The following is a 21238-nucleotide window of genomic DNA, read 5'->3' as shown; positions in this document are numbered from 1 at the left end:
ATTATGTTGGAACAGCTTAAATTTTTGCTCAACTATCCCCGTTTGCTACCCTCAATATCCCATGTACTGTCCGGCTCTGGAGATAGAAGTGGTTAAGAATCTGACCTTAGGTGAAGCTCGAGTTAATCAGACTTGAAAGTCTGACAGTCATCTTGGAGCGCCCAGGGCTAGGTCTTTGAATCTTTTCTGTTCTCTTGTTATCCAGTCTCCACGGCTTGAAAGCCATGTCTATACTGACAACTTCAAAATGTATAACCCTATTCCACCTTTCTCTGCTGACTCCATAACTACAAGTTCAGTCATGTATTGGGCATCTTTCCTGTTTTAAATTTAACATTTCCAAAACAACTCTTGATCTTTCCCCCGAAACTTGTTCTTCCTAATAGACTTTCATTGTCTGAATAAATGACAACAGTCTCCTTCCAGTGCTTCCTTTCCCATCTAATCTATGAGCCAAACTTGTCTTGAAAATATGTCTGGACACTGACCTCTTCTTACTTCTTACTGTTCCGTTGCTAGCACCCTGGTCCTAGCCCTCGGCATCGCCCCTGGATTATTGTAGTTGCTTTCCAGCGGGCTTTCCTACTTCTGTTGTCTTTCTGCCATCTTTCTGTTATCTTGGCTACCATCTAGGCAGAGTGATCCAGTTAAAAGTTAAGTTAGATCCCAGCACTTCTCCATTCTAAAACCTCCGAGTGCTCTGAGAATAAAGGCAGACCTTTACAATAGCCTCTAAGGCACTGTGTAACAGTCCCTCTCACCTCATCTCCCAGTATTCTGTCCTTCACGTTGTCCTCCCCAGTCAAACTGACCTCCTTACTGTGTGCAGACCCATCAGACATTCTGACTTAAGGTCTTTGCACTATATTCACTTTTTCTGGACTTTTCTGTCCCCAGATATCCACATTCACTCCTGCACCTCCCTCACAGGTCTTTGCTTAAATAACATCTCAGTGAGGCTTTTTTTGACCACTTTGTTTAAAATGGCAGTCTGTACCATAGCCTCCATCCCATCCTCTTTCCAACTTTTTCATCATTGTACTTACCACAAATGAACAAACTAAACATTTTACTTATTTCTTCGAATGGAATATAAGTGCCAGGAGAGCAAGGAGTTTGTTTCTCTAGATCATTGCTGTATTCCTTGGTGTCAAAACAGTTTCTGGTTCATGGTGGGCATTCAGGAAATGTTTGTTGGACATATGAGTTAATGAAGACAGTGTTACTGACCAAATTATTTTTTAGTGATTGTGATAAGCAACATTGAGTCCCTGGCCTGTTTTTGGAACCAAAAGCATATAGTTGTAGTTATTGCCACGTATAAGAATGGAGCTCATGTCTTCTGAAACAAATGTTGCCTTTTCAGAATCACCTGACTTACTAGATATTGCTTATGACATTTGTCTTATTCAGGCCATGCGTTCAGTGAGGTAACCTGAGCTTTTTGAAAATACTTTCCCTAAACATAAGGACAGAACTGTATTAATTTGATAATGAAATATTTATGAAAGTAATTGTGAATTAACTTTTTAAAAAATTAAAAGCTTATATCTTAGTATTTTTATTATTGTTGCTATCAAACTTCAGGACTTAGGATCGAGGCTGCATTCAATGATATTTACTCCTTTTCAGAAATAGCATAGCACAGATACGTTCAAGCTATATAGTCTCTTTGTTAGAATATTAGCAGTTAAAGCTCTTTCCTTATAAGAGAAGTTATGACTTCTATCCCCTTATGTTAAAGAGTTGAAAGCCTGTTATAACTTAACTTATAGAATTGCAAGTCTGCTGAATATAACGTCATAAAGTTCTGGCCACTGGCCTCCAATTGGCCTGTGGATTCTGTGTGAGGGCATGGTATTTCTGTTGCCTTTGCTTGGACCCGCCTGATAAGGGAGGACAGGCAGGGCTGTGAGTAACTGGAGTGAAAATGAGAGTCTCCCCTGACTCTAAACCTCAGCTCAGTAGATTCACTTGATCTCAAGTCCTTCCTTTACTTTTACTCTAACAGGCTCTCAGGGACTTCTTGGTGGCTGTTAAGGCTGTCCTGCTGTTACTACTGGGCCATCATTGCTGCTTTGTTTCTGAGGATTCTCCTGACCTTAACATTGTTTCCCCATGTGGAGAGAGGATGGGGAAGAAGAATTTTCAGCTAACCCTGAGACCTGTTTGTAATAAATCCTCCAAGGGATAATTGGCTTGTTTAGTTTTTGAATCAACATCTTAAATGACCTGAACCTCAGTGATAGACTAAGAGAATATTTTGGGGACAACACCATATATTTCACACAAAAACTAGATCCCCTGCACACCATCAGTTGGTGGCCCAGGCATCTCAATCTCTCCTTCTTTAGGATGAGTTTTCTATAAACCTGCTGTCCCACAGAAGCTGGGGGCCAAGTTTATTCTTCCTTTTTGTTTGAGAGTATCTTTTTTCTCCAGAAGCCTAAGAAGTTCCAGTATAGTTCAGGTTCAGGTGGGTGTGGGCGATGATGCCAATCAGATTCTTACCTAAATGTATATAGACTTTTCTCTTTTCTAAGCAAATGAAGCAACTTGAGTTGTTTTTCATCTTGTTTTTTTGGCTGAATGCATGCACACCCTATAAAGTAATGTAAGCATTTTGTACATACTATGGGTACCTTAAGGAAATAGCAGCAAAACTATGACATTCAATAATTACATGAAAAAATTTTTAATGGAAATCTACATCCTACTAAAAATAGATGGGGAATTTATAGTCTATTTTCTGTATTTTTTTTTCCAAAAATGAACTTTTATATTTGTGTATTTTTGTCTGACTTCTTTTAATCAGACAGTCCTTTTTGTTATAACCAGCTCCCTGGGCATAACAAGTTGCCCCCAAAATTGCCCTTCCCTCCCACTGCTTGTCATTTCCTTTATCTCCTCCTCCTCCTCATTTCTCTACCAACTATTACCTGGGACTACTGTGTATCCCAGGAATGCTATTGTTGCAAGAAACAGGAAAGAATGACTAACGAAAGTTGATATTTCTCACATAAGCAAAGTTTGGAGATTGCAGCTCAATTCCAGAAAAATAAATGACCCAATCAAAAAATGGGCCAAAGAACTAAACAGACATTTCTCCAAAGAAGACATACAGATGGCTAACAAACACATGAAAAAATGCTCAACATCCCTCATAATCAGAGAGATGGAGATTACTAGTTTTAAATGTCAGGTTAATCTGAGATGCGGTGGCCTTTTCCATGTTCTCAGATGCTGGTGATCCCTGACTCTGTTTATATTTAACAGTGATCACTGCATGGTTGACTTTTCTGAGAGCCTTTAGAGCTCTGGGCATCACACAGGAGGAGGAAAGGACTGGTGCCATCATTTCTGTTCTTTTTATCAGGAAAAAAAATCTTCCCTGAAGCTTCTTGAAAACTGCCTCATTAGCCAGGATATGTCACATGGATGTGCCAACTATAAGGGAGGGTGGAGATGTGAACTTTTCAACTTCTTTTGGAGAGAGAGGACAAAGGAGCCAGCTGTCTATCACAAACCAAATTAAATACCCTTTTCTTACTTTTTCTCACACCCCTTGGCCTGGTTTATTTCCATGTTGGCAGTAGCCAGACAGCGGGTGAAAGAACGTGGAATGGAAGGTAAATCCATGTTGTGTTTTTCTTTGCTACTACTTCATTTTCTCCCTACTCCCTACTATTGGTGGTTCCCCCAACCCTGGCCCTAGTTTCATGGCAGTAGAACCAGTCCTAGCGTTTGTCTGTGGTTCTTCTATTACCTGAGGAACACAATCCTTGCTCATGTGGTAACCTGAGCAGGAATCTCAAAATATGACTTTTTCCCAGAAATGTAGATAAATCTCACTTCACATCTTTGTGTATCCAGAGACTCCACTGATACCTGCCTGTACTTTTGTCTTTCCCTTTAAGAATGCATTGAAAACATAAAAGCTTCTTTGTGCCATATTCTTAAGCTGATTGTTAACAGAGAATCTGTTAAAGAATTCATAAAGGTTATGTGTGTGAGAAATGCGTTATGTTTTATAGAGGAGCACAAAGGAGAGAAATCTTGATCAGAAGCATAAAATAAGACTAAAAAGAAAATTTGTACACTTTGACCTTCATCATTCCATTTCCCTTAGCCCCTGGCAGCCACCATTCTACTCTGTTTCTATGAAATTGGATTTTTTTTTTTTTTGGTTTGGTTTTTAGATTCCATATATGAATGATATCACACACTTTTCTTTTCCTCTGTTCAGCTTAGTTCACTTAGCACGTGCCCTCCAGATTCACCCTGCAGATGGCAGGATTGCCTCTCATGTGGCTGAATAACATTATAAATTACATCTTTATTCATCCACTGAAGGACATTTAGGTTGTTTCCATAATGTGGCTATTCTAAATACTGGTACAGTGAACATGGAAATGCAGATACCTCTTGAAGATACTAATTTTATTTCCTTCAGGTATTTACCCAAGAGTGGGATTGCTGGATCTTCTGGTAGTTCATTTTTAATTTTTTGAGGAATCTCCGTACTGTTTCCCATTATGTCTGTAGCAGTTTACATTCCCACCAATAGTGCATAAAATTCCCTTTTCTTTACATCTGTGCCAATGTTTGTTCTTTTGTTTTTTAAAAAATAGCCATTCTAACAGATGTGAGCTGCTATCTTGTGATTTTGTTTCCCTGATGATTAGTGATGATAAGCATCATTTCATGTACCTGTTGGCCACCTGGAAACCTTCAATAGAAAAGTGTCTTTTCAGATTCTCTGCCCATTTTTTAATTGGATTGTTTCTTGGCTACTCTGCTATATGTGTTCTTTATATACGGTGGATATTATTAGCCCTTTAATATGGGGCAAATATTTTATCCCATTCTGTAAGTTACCTTTTCAAATAAGAGGATCTAGTGTATAACATGGTGACTATAGTTAAAATGAGATTGTATACTTGACAGTTACTGTGAGAAGGTCTTTAAGCATTCTTGCCACAACAAAAATGTTAGCTACATTAACTATATGAGGTGGTTAATTTTGTGGATGTAATTATTTTGATTTTAGTAAACATTCTGCAAAGTATATATCGAATCACATTGTACACTTTATATATATTCAATTTTATATTTGTCAACTATGATTTGAGCAAATACCAGGAGATAATGAAGGACAGAGGAGCCTGGCATGCTGCAGTCCATGGGAGTCACAAAGAGCTGGATGTGACTTAGCAACTGAACAATAACGTTCCTCAATAAAGTTTTTTCCTTTTATTTAAGTAAAAAGAAATAGAAAAGCCATTCTCTGGGACCTGTAGGGGAAAGATGGAAGGTAATTGAAGAGCTATTCCAGGATGAAAAAATGTCTTCAATGGCTATAGCAATATTACGTTGGCAAGAAGCTCAGCCTTTCCACAGTGCCCCCTCTCCGCCCCCCACCATGATTCTTAAATCCTGCCATCAATTTTAAGACTTACTTAATTCCTTCATTGGTTCCAGGGGACTATCTTCAGTGACTTGAACCTGAGGTAGTCCCCACTTCCATTGCCTGGGAGGTAAGGAGATGAGAGAGTATCTGATTACACACCAAGTTGGGAAGAAAGATGTGTTAATAATATCCCAAGTGGGGCCTTTGTGAGCACATTCTCATAGCCACAGTATTCCTAGTGATGGTTAAGGTTTACAGTTTGTTTAGTGTAGAAATGTCTGTACAGGATGGAGTTACAGGAAAATGTTCTTAAAGTTTCCACCAGTGATCTTGTCATTGAACTTTGGAACTGTGATTCAGTGGTGAGAATGCTTTTAAGCTAATTCTGCTTCTGTAATTAATACCTGAAAGAGTAGTGTCACTGCTCCCAATTACTCTTGTATGGTCTTGAGGGAGGAGTCTGGTAATTTGATGTCAGTAGCTGTAGAAGAGTCTTTGCTATGAAGTTAGTTTGAAAGTTATTTTTAAAAGTCACTGCTTCAAGGTGCTTGATAAATCTATTTTATGGCAACTGCTCAGAGGTCCAAGTACTGCAGAATCGTTTTTATCAGAAAGTTTGGATGGCAACATGTTAAAATGAAAATGGCTGGTAATGAAAGAGTTAATAACTCCCTCAGCCAAGTTATAGATCCTAGCGTATGTCTAATAGTAGCAGACAGGGTAGATTGTGATCAGTAGCGAACTACAACAATCTGTGGCTTATAAAACATAAGTTTATTGCTCACTCACACTGTGCGTCATGGATGGGCCATGGTTGTGCTCACATCATCTTTACTCTGGGATCTTAGCCTATGGAGAAAGCCCTATCTGGGATGTTGCTCATCTTACAGAGAAGGGAAAAGAAAGAGCTGATGAATGACAAGTTGGCTCTTAAAGTTTCTTTGTGTGTCTGTTCAGTTGCTTCAGTTGTCTGACTCCATAGACCATAGCTCACCAGGCTCCTCTGTCTATAGGATTTTCCAGACAAGAGTACTAGAGTGGCTTGCCATGCCCTTCTCCAGGGATCTTCCTGACCCAGGGATCAAACCCTCATCTCCTGTGCATCTTTTAAATTGCAGGTGGATTCTTTATCACTGAGCCACCTGGGGAAGCTCCTTAAAGCTTCTACCCACATTTAATTGACCAAAGCAGGACACATGGCCATTTCCAAGCTAAACAGGACAGGGATGTATAATCCTTTACAGGAAGGGGCAGTCACTATCTTGAACAATAATATAATCAACTACACTAATATTGTAACTTTATTCTCAGGTGCATATGGAAACTACAATGTCCAGACCAGTCCTCTCTCCAACCCGCATCAATGCCACAGCTTCTGAAACATTCACAGTACTTCAACAAAGGATGAGAATAGTTGAAGAACAGACCAGTTCTCTGAGGGATGACCTAATAATGTTGGACTTTGGTGACAAAAGGTAGCAAATGAAACATGAACACTGTAGGTTGAGTTTTGCTTCACTGGTTACAATAAGGAGTCACAGTATGGATGGTTTGGCAGTTGAAATAAGTATTTAGAAAAGAATTGAGAAATAACCATTTCGAGTAGAATATTAGAAAATATTTGCAAGATAAAGGGTTGTCCTTCTATAATAGAGCTACTACCAATTCTAAACAGGTATTCAGAGTGTGTTATATAAGTCTGTTATATTCAATACTTGATTAAAAACAAATGTAATTATTTACATAATTAGAAAAGAATTTGATCCTTTTTGTAAAAATAGACTTTGATGTTAGTTGATTCATGCCATTAACATGATCTGTATTTTCTTTCTCCAGATTTATTGTAAATTAAAACAGAGGTTTTAAGTCTTAAAAAAAAATTCATAGTTTAGAATGCTGCTGCTGCTGCTGCTGCTAAGTCACTTCAGTCGTTTCTGACTGTGCAACCCCATAGATGGCAGCCCACCAGGCTACCCCGTCTCTGGGATTCTCCAGGCAAGAACACTGGAGTGGGTTGCCATTGCCTTCTGCAATGCATGAAAGTGAAAATTGAAAGTGAAGTCGCTCAGTCGTGTCCGACTCTTACCGATCCCATGGACTGCAGCCCACCAGGCTCCTCTGTCCATGGGATTTTCCAGGCAAGAGTACTGGAGTGGGGTGCCATTGCCTTCTCCGAGTTTAGAATGAAGTACTCAAAAAAAAGAATTGTGTTTTTCCTTTGTGCTGCAGAAGAAGTTATTCCCATTAAAAGTTAGATTGTTAAAGGCCTGAAGAATATGGGTGCTTACACAGCCAATATTGAATTTATTGGTGTGATTTTCTTTAAAATTACATATATATATTTCCTGAATATCTCTTATGAAGATCAAAAATTAGTATGATCGGTGTTACAGCACCTGTAGAGTAAATAACTGTTCAGCAATTAAAAGATTAAAATTGTACCAGTGTTGAGTATGTTAGAACAAAATAGGAATTTTTATTATGTCTTTGTTTAAAAATTTTCTAAGAAGGATATGAGTATATTGCTTCCATGCTAACTAATTCTTAACTTTCTATAATAGAATTAGCATTTAGCATATTTTTTTGTATCACTTGTTTTTACATACAAAGCAAGTTTATGAAAAATTCAGATTAAAATAACCATTAAAATGTCAGTAATTTTTACCCATCCCACACTGTTGTCGTTTAGTTGCTAAGTCATGTCTGACTCTTTGTGACCCCATGAACTGTAGCTCACCAGGCTCCTCTGTCCATGGGATTTACCTAATAATTCTCTCTATAATTAAATTTGCAGAGGCGTCAGATATTTGTTAACTAAAGAACTTACTGGTGTTGGAGAAGACTCTTGAGAGTCCCTTATACTGCAAGGAGATCCAACCAGTCCATTCTAAAGGAGATCAATCCTGGATGTTCATTGGAGGGACTGATGCTAAAGCTGAAACTCCAATACTTTGGCCACCTCATGAGACGAGTTGACTCACTGGAAAAGACTCTGATGCTGGGAAAAGTTGGGGGCGGGAGGAGAAGGGGACGACGGAGAATGAGATGGCTGGATGGCATCACCGACTCTGTGGACATGAGTTTGAGTGTACTCCGGGAGTTGGTGATGGACAGGGAGGCCTGGCGTGCTGTGATTCATGGGGTCGCGGAGAGTCGGACACGACTGAGCGACTGAACTGAACTGAACTGAACTGAAAGAACTTACTGTTTATTCTCAGTAGAAATGCAACATTGACTCAATGGTTTCAGTTTCAGCTCAGTCGTGTTCAACTCTTTGCGACCCCATGAACTGCAGTACACCAGCCCTCCCTGTCCATCACCAATTCCCGGAGTTTATTCAGCCTCATGCCCATTGAGTCAGTGATGCCATCCAACCATCTCATCCTCTCGTGTCCCCTTCTCCTCCTGCCTTCAATCTTTCCCATCATCAGGGTCTTTTCAAATGAGTCAGCTCTTTGCATCAGGTGGCCAAAGTATTGGAGTTTCAGCTTCAACATCAGTCAGTCCAATGAATATTCAGGACTGATTTCCTTTAGGATGGACTGGTTGGATCTCCTTGCAGTCCAAGGGACTCTCAAGAGTCTTCTCCAACACCACAGTTCAAAAACATCAATTCTTCAGTGCTCAGCTTTCTTTATAGTTTAACTCTCATGTCCATATGTGACTACTGGGAAAACCATAGCCTTGACTAGACGGACCTTTATTGGCAAAGTAATGTCTCTGCTTTTTAACATGCTGTCTAGGTTGGTCATAAGTTTTCTTCCAGGGAGCAAGCATCTTTTAATTTCATGATGGCAGTCACCATCTGCAGTGATTTTTGGAGCCCAAAAAAATAAAGTCTGACACTGTTTCCACTGTTTCCCCATCTATTTGCCATGAAGTCATGGGACTGGATGCCATGATCTTCATTTTCTGAATATTGAGCCTTAAACCAACTTTTTCACTCTCCTCTTTCACTTTCTTCAAGAGGCTCTTTAGTTCTTCACTTTCTGCCCTAAGGGTGGTGTCATCTGCATATCTGAGGTTATTGATATTTCTCTTGGCAGTCTTGACTCCAGCTTGTGCTTCATCCAGCCCAGCGTTTCTCATGATGTACTCTGCATATAAGTTCAATAAGCATGGTGACAATATACAGCCTTGACGTACTCCTTTTCCTTTTTGGAACCAGTCTGTTGTGCCATGTCCAGTTCTAACTCAGTGGGTGGGATTACTTTATAATATTGTTATATTGGCATCTTTGTCCAGGGGCCAGTTGGAAACTCCAGAATATTTAGAACAACCTGTGAGCCAGAACATCACTAGACCTATCCAGAATGAGATAATTTGTTCAGGAACAACAAATATTTTGTGGAAGAACTGTGAGTTCCTGGTCAATCGAATGTGCCGTCTGGAAAGTCTCATCCAGTCCTTGAAGATGAACATCTTCCGTCTGCAAACTGAAAAGGATTTGAACCCACAGCAAACAGGTACAGAGAGAAGAGAATCACCAGAAATTTGGTCCTCTGTGGGTGCTTGTTGAGTTTGTGATTCTTTTCCTCACCTTCTTTAAGCTGCTTGATGACCCTTCTGTCCTGTCTGGTAGATTTTCTGAAGGAAAGACTGAGTACCATACAGGAGGAGCATTCCAAGGACCTCAAGCTGTTGCAACTGGAAGTGATGAATTTGCGCCAGCAACTGCGAGATGTGAAAGAGGAGGAAGACAAAGCACAAGATGAGGTGCAGAGGTTGACGGCAACTCTGGAGATTGCCTCTGAGACAAAGGTTTGTGTCCAAAGTTCTGGATAACAAATTCACCATTATGTGTTAGCTGGAGAAGGCAACAGACCCAAAAAACTGACTTTTAAAAATAGGTGATGTTGATGTGAGGATTCTTCACATTTGAAATTTATCTCCATCGATAGTCGAGCATTGTGTGCTATTAGTAACTGAATATTTATAGATCTCTTCTATGTGACTTTTGAGGACCCAGAGGTGTGAGGGAGTCTGAGTTATTCAGAAGCTTATATGCTTACTGGGAGAACAAGGCATGGCAGGAAAGTAAAGAGAAAAAATAAGGGTGTAAGAAATACTAAAGGACAGTGTAGGACAAATGTAAGCCAATATTGCCAGCTAAGTGTTTTATGTTCAGGTGGGTTTGAGTAGATGTACATGTCTTCTCTAGAACAGATTAGGCTAGGCTTCAAAGAAGAGACAGGACCTGAGTTGAACCTTTAGCAGGTAAAGCAGAGAGGTGTGGGCATTTCAAAGAGCACTCAGAGAGGCAGCAAAAAATAAAGACTAAGGAAAGAAATTTGTCTTCCCTCCATAGGCCAGGCAGTATAACAGAGATTGTTTTGTTTAAAACATGTTACTTTGCTTAATCTCTGCAAAACCTCAAGGTGTAGGATGTTATTGTCCTTATGTTAGTGATAAGAAGACTGGGGCCCAGAGAGAGGTCACTTCTCTGAGATCACACTTCCCTGTATTCTTCCTGTATCTCAGATTTGAACCTGCATCTTTCTGCTGGGTGCAGTTAGGGGGAGATGCGTAGGCTAGCCTGACCAGAGTGAAGATTTGTTTGTGTGAAGTAAGTTGGAAATCAGCTAGGGCTAACTTCGTAAAGGATCTCAGAATCAAGAGTCATCAAGTAGTTGGGCTTGGTCTTAGGGGGGAGTGACTAAGATTTTTGATAAGAAAGTGAAAGTGAAGTCGTGTCCAACTCTTTGCGACCCCATGGACTGTAGCCTACCACACTCCTCCATCCATGTGATTTTCCAGGCAAGAGTACTGCATTGGGTTGCCATTTCCTTCTCCAGAGATAAGAAAGTGACATAATGAAAATAAGAAGACTAATCCAGAAATAGTATAGGACAGCAGTCCCCAGCCTTTTTAGCACTAGGGAATGGTTTTTCCATGGGGATGGTTTCAGGATGATTCAAGCACATTGACTGTGCTGCTGATCAGCTGTATTTGCGCCTCTCTCCATTGTTAGCACCTCCACCTCAGATCGTCAGGCATTAGGTTCTCCTAAGAAGCATGCAACCTAGATCCCTCACGTGCAGTTCATGGTAGGGTTCATCCTTCTGTGAGAATCTAATGCTGCCGCTGATCTGGCAGGACACAGCTCAGGCAGTAAGGTGAGTGATGGGGAGCGGCTGTAGACACAGAGGAAGCTTCGCTCCCTTACCCAATGCTCGCCTCCTGCTGTGTGGCCCAGTTTCTCACACCCCACAGTACTGGTCCATGGCCCCAGGGGGTTGGGGATCCCTGGTATAGAGTATCAATTACAGGAGGAGAGATTGGAGACAGGAAAACTGGTTAGGAATCCATTGCATTATTTGAGGAATAGACCTTATTAGGTCTGAACTACAGTTGTGGCATTTTGAAAAGAAAGGTATGCTAGAATATGGTATTGGGCAGGGACTCAAGGTAGGGAAGAAGGCATAGATGACTGAGGTTTTACATCTTAGATTGTGGTGCCATTAATAATAATACGAAAGAATGAATAGTGAAAGCTATGTTTTTCATCCTCAACTCCTAAGGATATTTGAGACTAGAAGAAATGATGTTTGTTATTTTAGTCTCTTAAGTTGTATCTGACTTTTTGTGACCCCCCCATGGAGAAGGCAATGGCACCCCACTCCAGTACTCTTGCCTGGAAAATCCCATGGATGGAGGAGCCTGATAGGCTCCAATCCATGGGGTCGCTAAGAGTCGGACACGACTGAGCAACTTTACTTACACTTTTCACTTTCATGCATTGGAGAAGGAAATGGCAACCCACTCCAGTGTTCTTGCCTGGAGAATCCCAGGAACGGGGGAGCCTGGTGGACTTCCATCTATGGGGTCACACAGAGTCGGACACGACTGAAGCGACTTAGCAGCATGAACTGTATGCTGCCAGGCTCCTCTGTCTGTGGGATTTCCCAGATAAGAATGCTGGAGTGCGTTGCCATTTCCTTCTCCAGGGGATCTTCCTGACCCAGGGATCAAACCCACCTCTCCTGCCTTGGCAGGCGGATTCTTTACCTTTGAGCCACCAGGGAAGCCCTAGAAGAAATAGAGTACTTTAAAAAAAAAAAAAAGGAATATATCCTATAAGAAAAATATCATCAGGTTTTCCTCTGATGATTGAATTTTACATAGGAGGTATCTGTGACTAATCATTTTTTAATGATCTAAAAGGGAAAATGATAGAAGTCATGAATCAAAGTAATAAAATAACTTTAAATATCTCATTGTAATAATTTCTTTAGATTCATATTAAGAAGTATTTATAGCTGTAGTCAGAATAGCTTTTATGGAGTTTCCCCAAAAGTCTAGATTTGATATACCTATGGACAGTTTATTCCTATCAGATTTTAGAACCTCTTCTACTTCTGTTTTTAGAAGAATGCAGCTATTATTGAAGAGGAACTGAAGACCACAAAACGTAAAATGAACCTTAAAATTCAAGAGGTAAGGTAAAAAGGATGCTGAGGGAGTGGAGGGGGCATTGGAATTGTAGAGGGGGACGTCAAGAAAGTGAATAGAGTGAGAAGAAACCACTGAAGAAGAAAATGTGACTCTCAGGAAGATTTTTTAAATATGCTGCTTGAAGTTATGCCTGCGTTTATATGACATTAAGACTTCCTTTCACCTTAATAATGCTATAAAAACTGAAATAAAAAGTGCTCTCTGAGTCAGGAGGGAAACAGTAACCATGGAACTCATGCGGTTGCCTGTCCACTAGAGTTAGTGGACCCCTTCCCACAAAGACCTTTTACATTAACTGAAAAGACTCTGATTGTGGGAAAGGTTGGGAGCGGGAGGAGAAGGGGACGACAGAGAATGAGATGGCTGGATGGCATCACCAACTCTGTGGACATGAGTTTGAGTGAACTCCGGGAGTTGGTGATGGACAGGGAGGCCTGGCGTGCTGTGATTCATGGGGTCGCGGTGAGTCGGACACGACTGAACGACTGAACTGAACTGAACTGAACTGAATGGCTCAGACAGTAAAGTATCTGCCTACAATGCGGGAGACCCGGGTTCGATCCCTGGGTTGGGAAGATCCTCTGGAGAAGGAAATGGCAACCCACTCTGGTACTCTTGCCTGGAAAATCCCATGGACAGAGGAGCCTGGTAGGCTCCTACAGTCCACGGGGCCGCAAAGAGTTGGACACGACTAGCGACTTCTTCATCATCCTTCAACATTTAAAATAAAAAGCTTTTAATAAATCTGCTCATCTAATTTTACCTTATAACTTTCATTTCAGTCTCTATTTAAGTAGAAAACAGATTGGAATTATGAAGTAGGTGGCTACTAAAAGTTGTTGGACTAAAAATTTGCAGCTGAAAACAGTGGGAAGAGTCAGAATTACTAACTCAATACACCCTGACAGTGTCCTGAAAACCTCAGTATTCCCTGACAGAATAATTGACATTAGTCCAAATCAAAAGGATCAAATTATATTTGAAGTATTCTGTTCTACAAAACAGAAATAGATATACTATTTTAAAAATTATAAATTTTTAAAATTTAGTTTGCTTAAGGTGGTAAGTGTAGCTATATCTGGAACATTTGCTTATGTGAAGTGCTTTATTTACCAGCAATTACAGAGAAGGCAATGGCAAGCCACTCCAGTACTCTTGCCTAGAAAATCCCATGGATGGAGGAGCCTGGTAGGCTGCAGTCCATGGGGTCGCTATGGGTTGGACACGACTGAGCGACTTCACTTTCACTTTTCACTTTCACACATTGGAGAAGGAAATGGCAACCCACTCCAGTGTTCTTGCCTGGAGAATCCCAGGGACGGGGGAGCCTGGTGGGCTGCGGTCTATGGGGTCACACAGAGTCGGACACGACTGAAGTGACTTAGCAGCAGCAGCAGCACTGATAAAAGCATTATTGTTCATTGCTGGACTATATTGTTTCACATTAAAAAAAATACTTTGGATATTTTAATAGAATTTTTTGAGCAGTTTTAAGTTTTTAGAAAAATTGCACATAAGCAGAGTTCCCATATACCCTTTCTCCCTATCCCGAGTGTTTCTACTATTATTAACATTTTGTATTAGTCTGGTGCCTTTGATTTGTTATATTTGATTATGAACCAGAATTGATACATTATTACTAAGTCCACAGTTTAGATTGTTTCATTTTTTAATTCATTACAGTATACAAAAGAGTTTCACTTCACTGCCCTAAAAATACCCTCTGCTTTACACACTCATCACCACCACCCGCTTTTTCCCAAGCACCTGGCAACTATGGATCTTTTCACTGTCTCTGTAGTTGGAATCATACAATATGTTGCCTTTTTGGACTGCCTTCTTTCACTTGTTTAGCATATGCATTTAAATTCTCCATGTCTTTTCATTGTTTGATCATTTATTTTTATCACTGAAGAATAATCAATTGTCTGGATGTACCAAAGTTTATCCATTCACCTACTGAAGGATGTCTTGGTTCCTTCCAAGTTTAGCAATCATGAGTAAAACTGCTATAAATATTCATGTGCGGGTCTTTTTTTGTTTTTTGGACATGTTGTTAACTTGTTTGGATAAATACATAGGAGCATGATTGATGGATCATATGGTAAGCTTGTTTTTATATGTCTAAAAAGCTGCCAACCTGCCCTGCAGTGACTGTACCATGTTGCACTTCCACCAACAATGAATGAGAGTTTCTATTGTCCCACATCCTCACCAGCGTTTGGTGTAGTCGGTGTTTTGAGTTTTTACCATTCTAATAGGTGTATGTATAGTGGTATTTTGTTTTAATTTTCAGTTCCCTGATGATGTGATATTTAGCATCTTTTCATATGTTTATCTGCCATCTATTTATCTTATTTGGTGAGGTATCTTAGACCATTTCCCCATTTTGTAGCTGGGCCTTTTTAATCTTATTGTTGAGTCTTAGGACTTCCTTTTGTATTTTGGATACCAGTCCTTTATCCATATGTGTTTTACAAATATTTTCTCCCAATCCATAGTTTGTCTTTTCTCTTAACAGTGTCTTTTGCAGAGCAGAAGCTTTTCATTTTAATAAAGTTCAACTTACCACTTTTTTCATGAATTATACTTTTGGTAATTATATCTAAAATATTGCCAAACCCATAGTCACCTAGATTTTTCTGCAGTATTATCTTTTAGAAATTGTATAGCTTTGCATTTTACATTTAGGTTTTGAATTGCTACTTTTGTGAAAGGTGTAAGGTCTGTATCTAGATTCTTTGTATGAGTTTGTGTATGTCCAGTTTGTTGTGTATGTATGTCCAGTTTGTTCACCAATTTGTTGAAAAAAACTATCCTTTCTCCCTTGGATTGCCACTTAGCATTGTTTTTATTGGAAAAGTCTTAATTCTTGGTGCTTTGGTAAAATCTTGAGTTTTCATTGAACTCGTTGAGGACCTGAAGAAGGACTGTATGAGTCAAACATGAATGTCTTGAGGGTATGTGGAACAAGGAGGGTGTATTCTGCTGGGGCTACCACACACTGCCACACACGTGGCTTAAATAATGGAAGTTTTTGTCTCACTGTTCTGGAGGCAACAAGTCCCGGATGAAGATATCAGGAGGCTTGGTTTTTTCTTGAGTCCTTTCTCCTTGGCTTGCAGATGGCTGCCTTTTTCTCTGTGTCCTCACATGGTCTTTTTTCTGTGCACACATCCCTGGTATCTCTGTGTACATATTTCCTCTTTTAAGGACACCAGTCACGTTGGATTAGGGCCCACCTCAGTGACCTCATTACTGAAATGACCCTTTAAAGACTTCATCTCCATTTATGGTCATATTTTGAGGTACCGGGGTTGTGGCTTCAACATATGAATTTTGGGGGCATACAGTTCAACCCATAACCTATACAAAGAATAGAGTAAATGCAGTATGTATCCTTTCTAAGAGATAAATATATATATAAAATCTGATTCTGATAAACATGAAATAGATTAACTGATTGCCCTTAATAAAGTTTTAGGAATTAGTATCTCAGTAGTATAATGATCAAATAAAGATTCCTTTTGTTAGGCACTTATATTATATCTTGAGCGAATTATACTGTATAATTTGATGTAGAGCTTAGAAGAGTATATGATACTTCTCTCAAATTATAAAGTGGTTGTAATCTGATACTGAAATAGAACCTGAAAAGTACAGCCAAAGGCAAAAACTATGACTCATCCTTAAATAAAACTAGTATTTAACTGATCATGGTTAAGGAAGGAATTTTGAAACTTGAACAGGATTATTAAAAGCTTAGTTGGTTTGACTATATAAAAATTAAAATCTTATACATGTAAAAAAACAAAACATAATGAAATTAGACAGTTAATAATCGTACCTTTTAAAGAACTTTAAGTGACTTTGAAAACCTCAAAATCAGTGGGCAAAGGATAAGAACAGTTCAGAAAAGATGTGAAGAACTAATAACCATATTGGAAAATTTTAATCTCACTAGGAACCAAAGAAATGAAAAAAATATGAAGATATTGCTTTTTATTTATTAGATTAGCAAAGATTTAAGAATGTGATAATCTTGTGCTGATGACATTTATTCAGATACTGCTGATAAGAAAGTACGATTGGAAGAATAATTACAAAATGTATGAAAAGTCTAAAATAGTATAGTGTTTATACTTTTAACCTAGTAATTCCTTTTGTAGGATTTATCTCAAGGAAATAATGAGAAATTCAGTGAAAGGTTTATTCACAATCATTTTCAGCAGAGCAGTATGGGATAGCAAGACACTGGAAATGTCCAGATGTTCAGTATTAGGTGTATGGTTAAGAAAATCATAGAACATTTCCAAAACAGTCTATCTTGTAACAGTTTCATGTCAACATACTTTTCATCTTTTTCACTTTTAAAAACTTTTTAAAAACTGTAAAATATACCATCCTTCAAGAAGACACATATAAATTACATATGTACAATGTAGAAAGAGTTATATACTCAAGTTGTCTTTACTGGGGTTTAAAAATAGAATTTCTTTCAAGTTAATATCAGTTTATAAAAGGAATGCATGCATGCTCAGTTGCTTCAGACACGTCTGACTCCTTGCAACCCCATGGACTGTAGCTCCCAGGCTCCTCTGTCCATGGAGATTCTCCAGGCAAGAATATTGGAGTGGGTTGCCATGCCCTCCTCCAGGGGACCTTCCCCACCCAGGAATGAACCAGAGTCTCCTATGTCTCCTGCAGTGGCAGGTGGGTTCTTGACCACTAGTTCCACCTTCAGTTTCCACTTAAATTGGAAAGAAGGAAAAAAAAACTTAACCTTCTTTGTATCTTTATCTGACTCATAGTCATTTATGGATAGAAATAAGGTCAATGTACTCAAATTCTTGAATGTTATTTTTGTCTGCTACTTAACAACTACTTCAGTATTTGTTCTGATCTTTAAATTCTAACACAAAAAAATCCAATACATAATTAAAACAGCTTTCAGAGAAATGTTTATAATATTATGGGATAAAAAATATTTATATACACACATATATAGATGAAGAAATCAAATTATAGAAAAATAGAGTTAAATATAGAAAATACATTAAGATGTATTCATGTTTTTCAAACTTCTGACATATTTTACGCAGCAGCAACATACATAGACGTTTCATGAAGCAGTACTCACTACTTGCTGTGTGCTCCAGTATTTTCTTTGTGTTCTTTTTTGCCCCACTTTTCAAATGCTTCTTGCAACTTACAAATGAGTCTTGACTGCAGTTTGGAAAACAGACTTACGTAGTAGGATGGTGAGGGTAACAAATTTGACTCTGCATTTCTTAGAAAGTTAACCATTCAGTTCAGTTCAGTTCAGTCGCTCAGTCGTGTCCCACTCTTTGCGACCCCATGAATCACAGCGCGCCAGGCCTCCCTGTCCATCACCAACTCCCAGAGTTCACTCAAACTCATGTCCATCGAGCTGGTGATGCCATCCAGCCATCTCATTCTCTGTCGTCCCTGTCTCCTCCCACCCCCAATCCTTCCTAGCATCAGACTCTTGGGGAGAAACAAAAACGTGTTTTTGGGTAGTCATAAATACTTTGGCCACCTCATGCAATGAGTTGACTCACTGGGAAAGACTCTGATGCTGGGAGGGATTGGGGGCAGGAGGAGAAGGGGACGACAGAGAATGAGATGGCTGGATGGCATCACCAGCTCGATGGACATGAGTTTGAGTGAACTCCGAGAGTTGGTGATGGACAGGGAGGCCTGGCGTGCTGTGATTCATGGGGTCGCAAAGAGTCGGACACGACTGAGCGACTGAACTGAACTGAACTGAAATGTATGAAGAATGGGAGTGAGATGGTATGTCTGTAAACTTTTCATGGTGACTTTGATCTTTGTTAAACTGCTATGAAGTTCCCTTGGTCTCACCTAACTGCAGTGTTACTCTGTAGCTAAGGAGGCAACTGTCCCAGGAGAAGCACCTAAGGGAATCTCTTGAGAAATCTGGATCAGCCTTGCTACTCAGAATACAAGAAATGGAATCAACAGTGGAGGTGGAACGGAAACAGGTAGTGAGATTTTCCCTCCTTGTTTATGTTGGGGAAGTGAAACCAAAAGGGAAAAGACAGTGTTTTGGCTACAAACCGATAGTTTTGCTAATTTCCTCTAGATTGATTAAATTCTTTTCTTTAGTAATCCTCTTTTAACATTCTTACTACAATTTTAAAAATTTTAGTCCAAAATAAGGACTCTGATGCCATTCAGTCCAATACTCTTACTTTATGAATGGGGAAGCAAAGGACAAAGAAGTTATTATGCGTTATAGAGGTGAACTCTTAGCTCCTGGGAGGGAATCATTCCCCCTACCACATACTCTGTGTTCCAGGAATTGATTTTGGAAGGTATTGCCCTAGTCTCGTATTATATGTACATGATGTAGATAGAAAAGAAGGACTAAACCGAGTTGACATTTGAAGCAAAGAATACCAGTAAGTCAAGTAATCAGGAACATGTTTGCATTGCCGTTTTCAGTTCTCGTTATTTATTTTAGCATAATATTTTTGCCTCCAAAAGTTATTTGAAGTACCTATGTGTATGGCTCAGATTGTAAAGAATCTGCCTGCAGTGCCAGAGACCCATGTTTGATCCCTGGGTGAGAAAGATTCCTTGGAGAAGGGAATGGCCACCCACTCTAGTATTCTTGCCTGGAGAATTCCACAGCAGGCTCCAGTCCATGGGATCATGAAGAGTCAGACATGACTTAGTGTGTCACTCAAGTTCACTCACTCATATGTAATTTAGAAGTTTCTGAATTGCAAGCACCCAAGGCAATTCGTAGCTTCAAATCCTAATACCTATAATTAGATTATGTAATGTTTATTATTTTAAGCAGTACTGTCCCTAACAGTGGAATTATTAAAAGGATTCTACTTAAGGAATTTGCAGATGATCCGTTATTGCTATAATTTATACTGCCAATATAGAGGCCATTAACCACATGTGGTTATTTAAGTTTGAATTAGTTAAATAAAATTAAAGGTTCAATTCCTCACCCTGGCCACATTTTGGGTGCTCACCAGTTGATCCTGAGCTGGTGCCTGCTGTGTTGAGTGCACAGACGTCTCCTGGATGGCCCCACTGTAGGACACTGTACTCTGCTGAGATCTTGAACATAAAAACGCTGCTTCTTCCTCCAGTAACATTCAGAAAATCTGCTTTACACATGTGCTGTAAGATAGCTTAAAAGGAGGGTTTTTTGCACAATTTCAGGTGCAGATTTTGCAGGAGAACTGTGTTGCCCTACGCAGTTCTATTCAGACCACCCAACAACTACTGGCACAGGAGCAGCAACAGAAAGGAGAGTTGGAGACCGCTTCCTCACAGCTCAAGTCTGACCTAGGTAGGAAAATAGATGCTGGAAGCTACACTTTTGTTAGTTTGTTGAGATTTTGTGCAAAAGCTTTCAAGATTCCAAATTCTTATAGTGGCCAGTGATATTGGTATTCCCACAGAATGTAAAAAATTGCTGACTATCTATCCGTGGCACTGAGGGGAAAAAACTAGAATTTGACCCTCTTAATTTTAAACTAATTATTTAGATTTTTACCAAGTTTATTTAATTGTTTGTGGACTTGGGACTGTTTGGGTTCTATAAATCTAGATTGAATGTTGGGTTATAGAGTGCTAATAAGGAAATGAGGCCATTAATCCTTGCTGAGTTACTGATTCTAACCATTTATCATGTCAGATTCTCCATTCTTAGGTTATCAGTCTAGTTTTGTTAACTTATATTTGTAGAAGTGGATGGTTGTAAGGTACTATAGACAGAGCTTAGATTAACTCATTTAACACCTTTTTTTTTTTTTTTTAAAGATTCCTTAAAGATGACAAAGCTAGAAAATGGAAGTGTCTAGACTTGATCCCAGGGTGCTTGGAGACATGTTTCTTCCAATCCAACATCCTTTATCAGACTGCTGTTTGTTAATATATAATTATAAAGGCAGTTTTCAAATAGATCTCACTGTAGAAATCAGAGTTCCAGTGCAGTGCCACACAAGTAAATAACACTTCATGGTTTAAATACGGCTTTCACAAAAATTATCTCAGGTAATACACAAAACTACCTATACTTTCCAGAGTTACAGGATGAATAAATAGTGAAGTGAGGCCTAAACTGGATCTTTTAATTCCAAACCCAGTGTTCTTGTCAGTGCGGCTTCTACAGTGTGGCTGTAATGAGGATGGGGAATACTGAAAGAGAAATGAAATTTTAAAAAAAAGAGCAAAGAGTAATCCATTGAATGGTTTTACTTGCTGCTTTTAGCAGAAGGTACTCTTTTGCCATACAGTAGTGAATTGTCAAGTAGTAGTTGAAGTAGTGAATTGTTGTCAAGTAGTGAATTGTTCTGTAAAGTT

At 39.3% G+C, this 21238-nt stretch overlaps 1 protein-coding gene across 5 annotated transcripts in view; it reads left to right on the top strand.

Annotated features, from left to right (window-relative positions):
* Window positions 1-21238, top strand: part of CCDC150 (coiled-coil domain containing 150) — a 97634-nt gene that overhangs the window by 620 nt on the left and 75776 nt on the right. For 3 of the 5 annotated variants that reach the window (XM_055398211.2, XM_055398210.2, XM_088828657.1), the window contains exons 2-7: window positions 6722-6885; window positions 9656-9876; window positions 9993-10171; window positions 12779-12847; window positions 18775-18891; window positions 20093-20222. In XM_055398211.2, coding sequence (XP_055254186.1) covers window positions 6722-6885; window positions 9656-9876; window positions 9993-10171; window positions 12779-12847; window positions 18775-18891; window positions 20093-20222 — 880 coding nt within the window. Of the gene's footprint in view, window positions 1-3593; window positions 3630-6721; window positions 6909-9655; window positions 9877-9992; window positions 10172-12778; window positions 12848-18774; window positions 18892-20092; window positions 20223-21238 lie in introns of those variants that run through there. The other 2 variants (XM_088828663.1, XM_088828669.1) reach the window with 2 other exon arrangements.

The sequence above is a fragment of the Moschus berezovskii genome, chromosome 2 (genome assembly GCF_049115385.1).
Source record: "Moschus berezovskii isolate FMDL1 chromosome 2, NW_MosBer_1.0, whole genome shotgun sequence".
Classification (NCBI taxonomy): Eukaryota; Metazoa; Chordata; class Mammalia; order Artiodactyla; family Moschidae; genus Moschus; species Moschus berezovskii.
The sequence above is the reverse complement of the archived record's forward strand: the minus strand, read 5'-3'. Positions and strand labels throughout refer to the sequence as shown.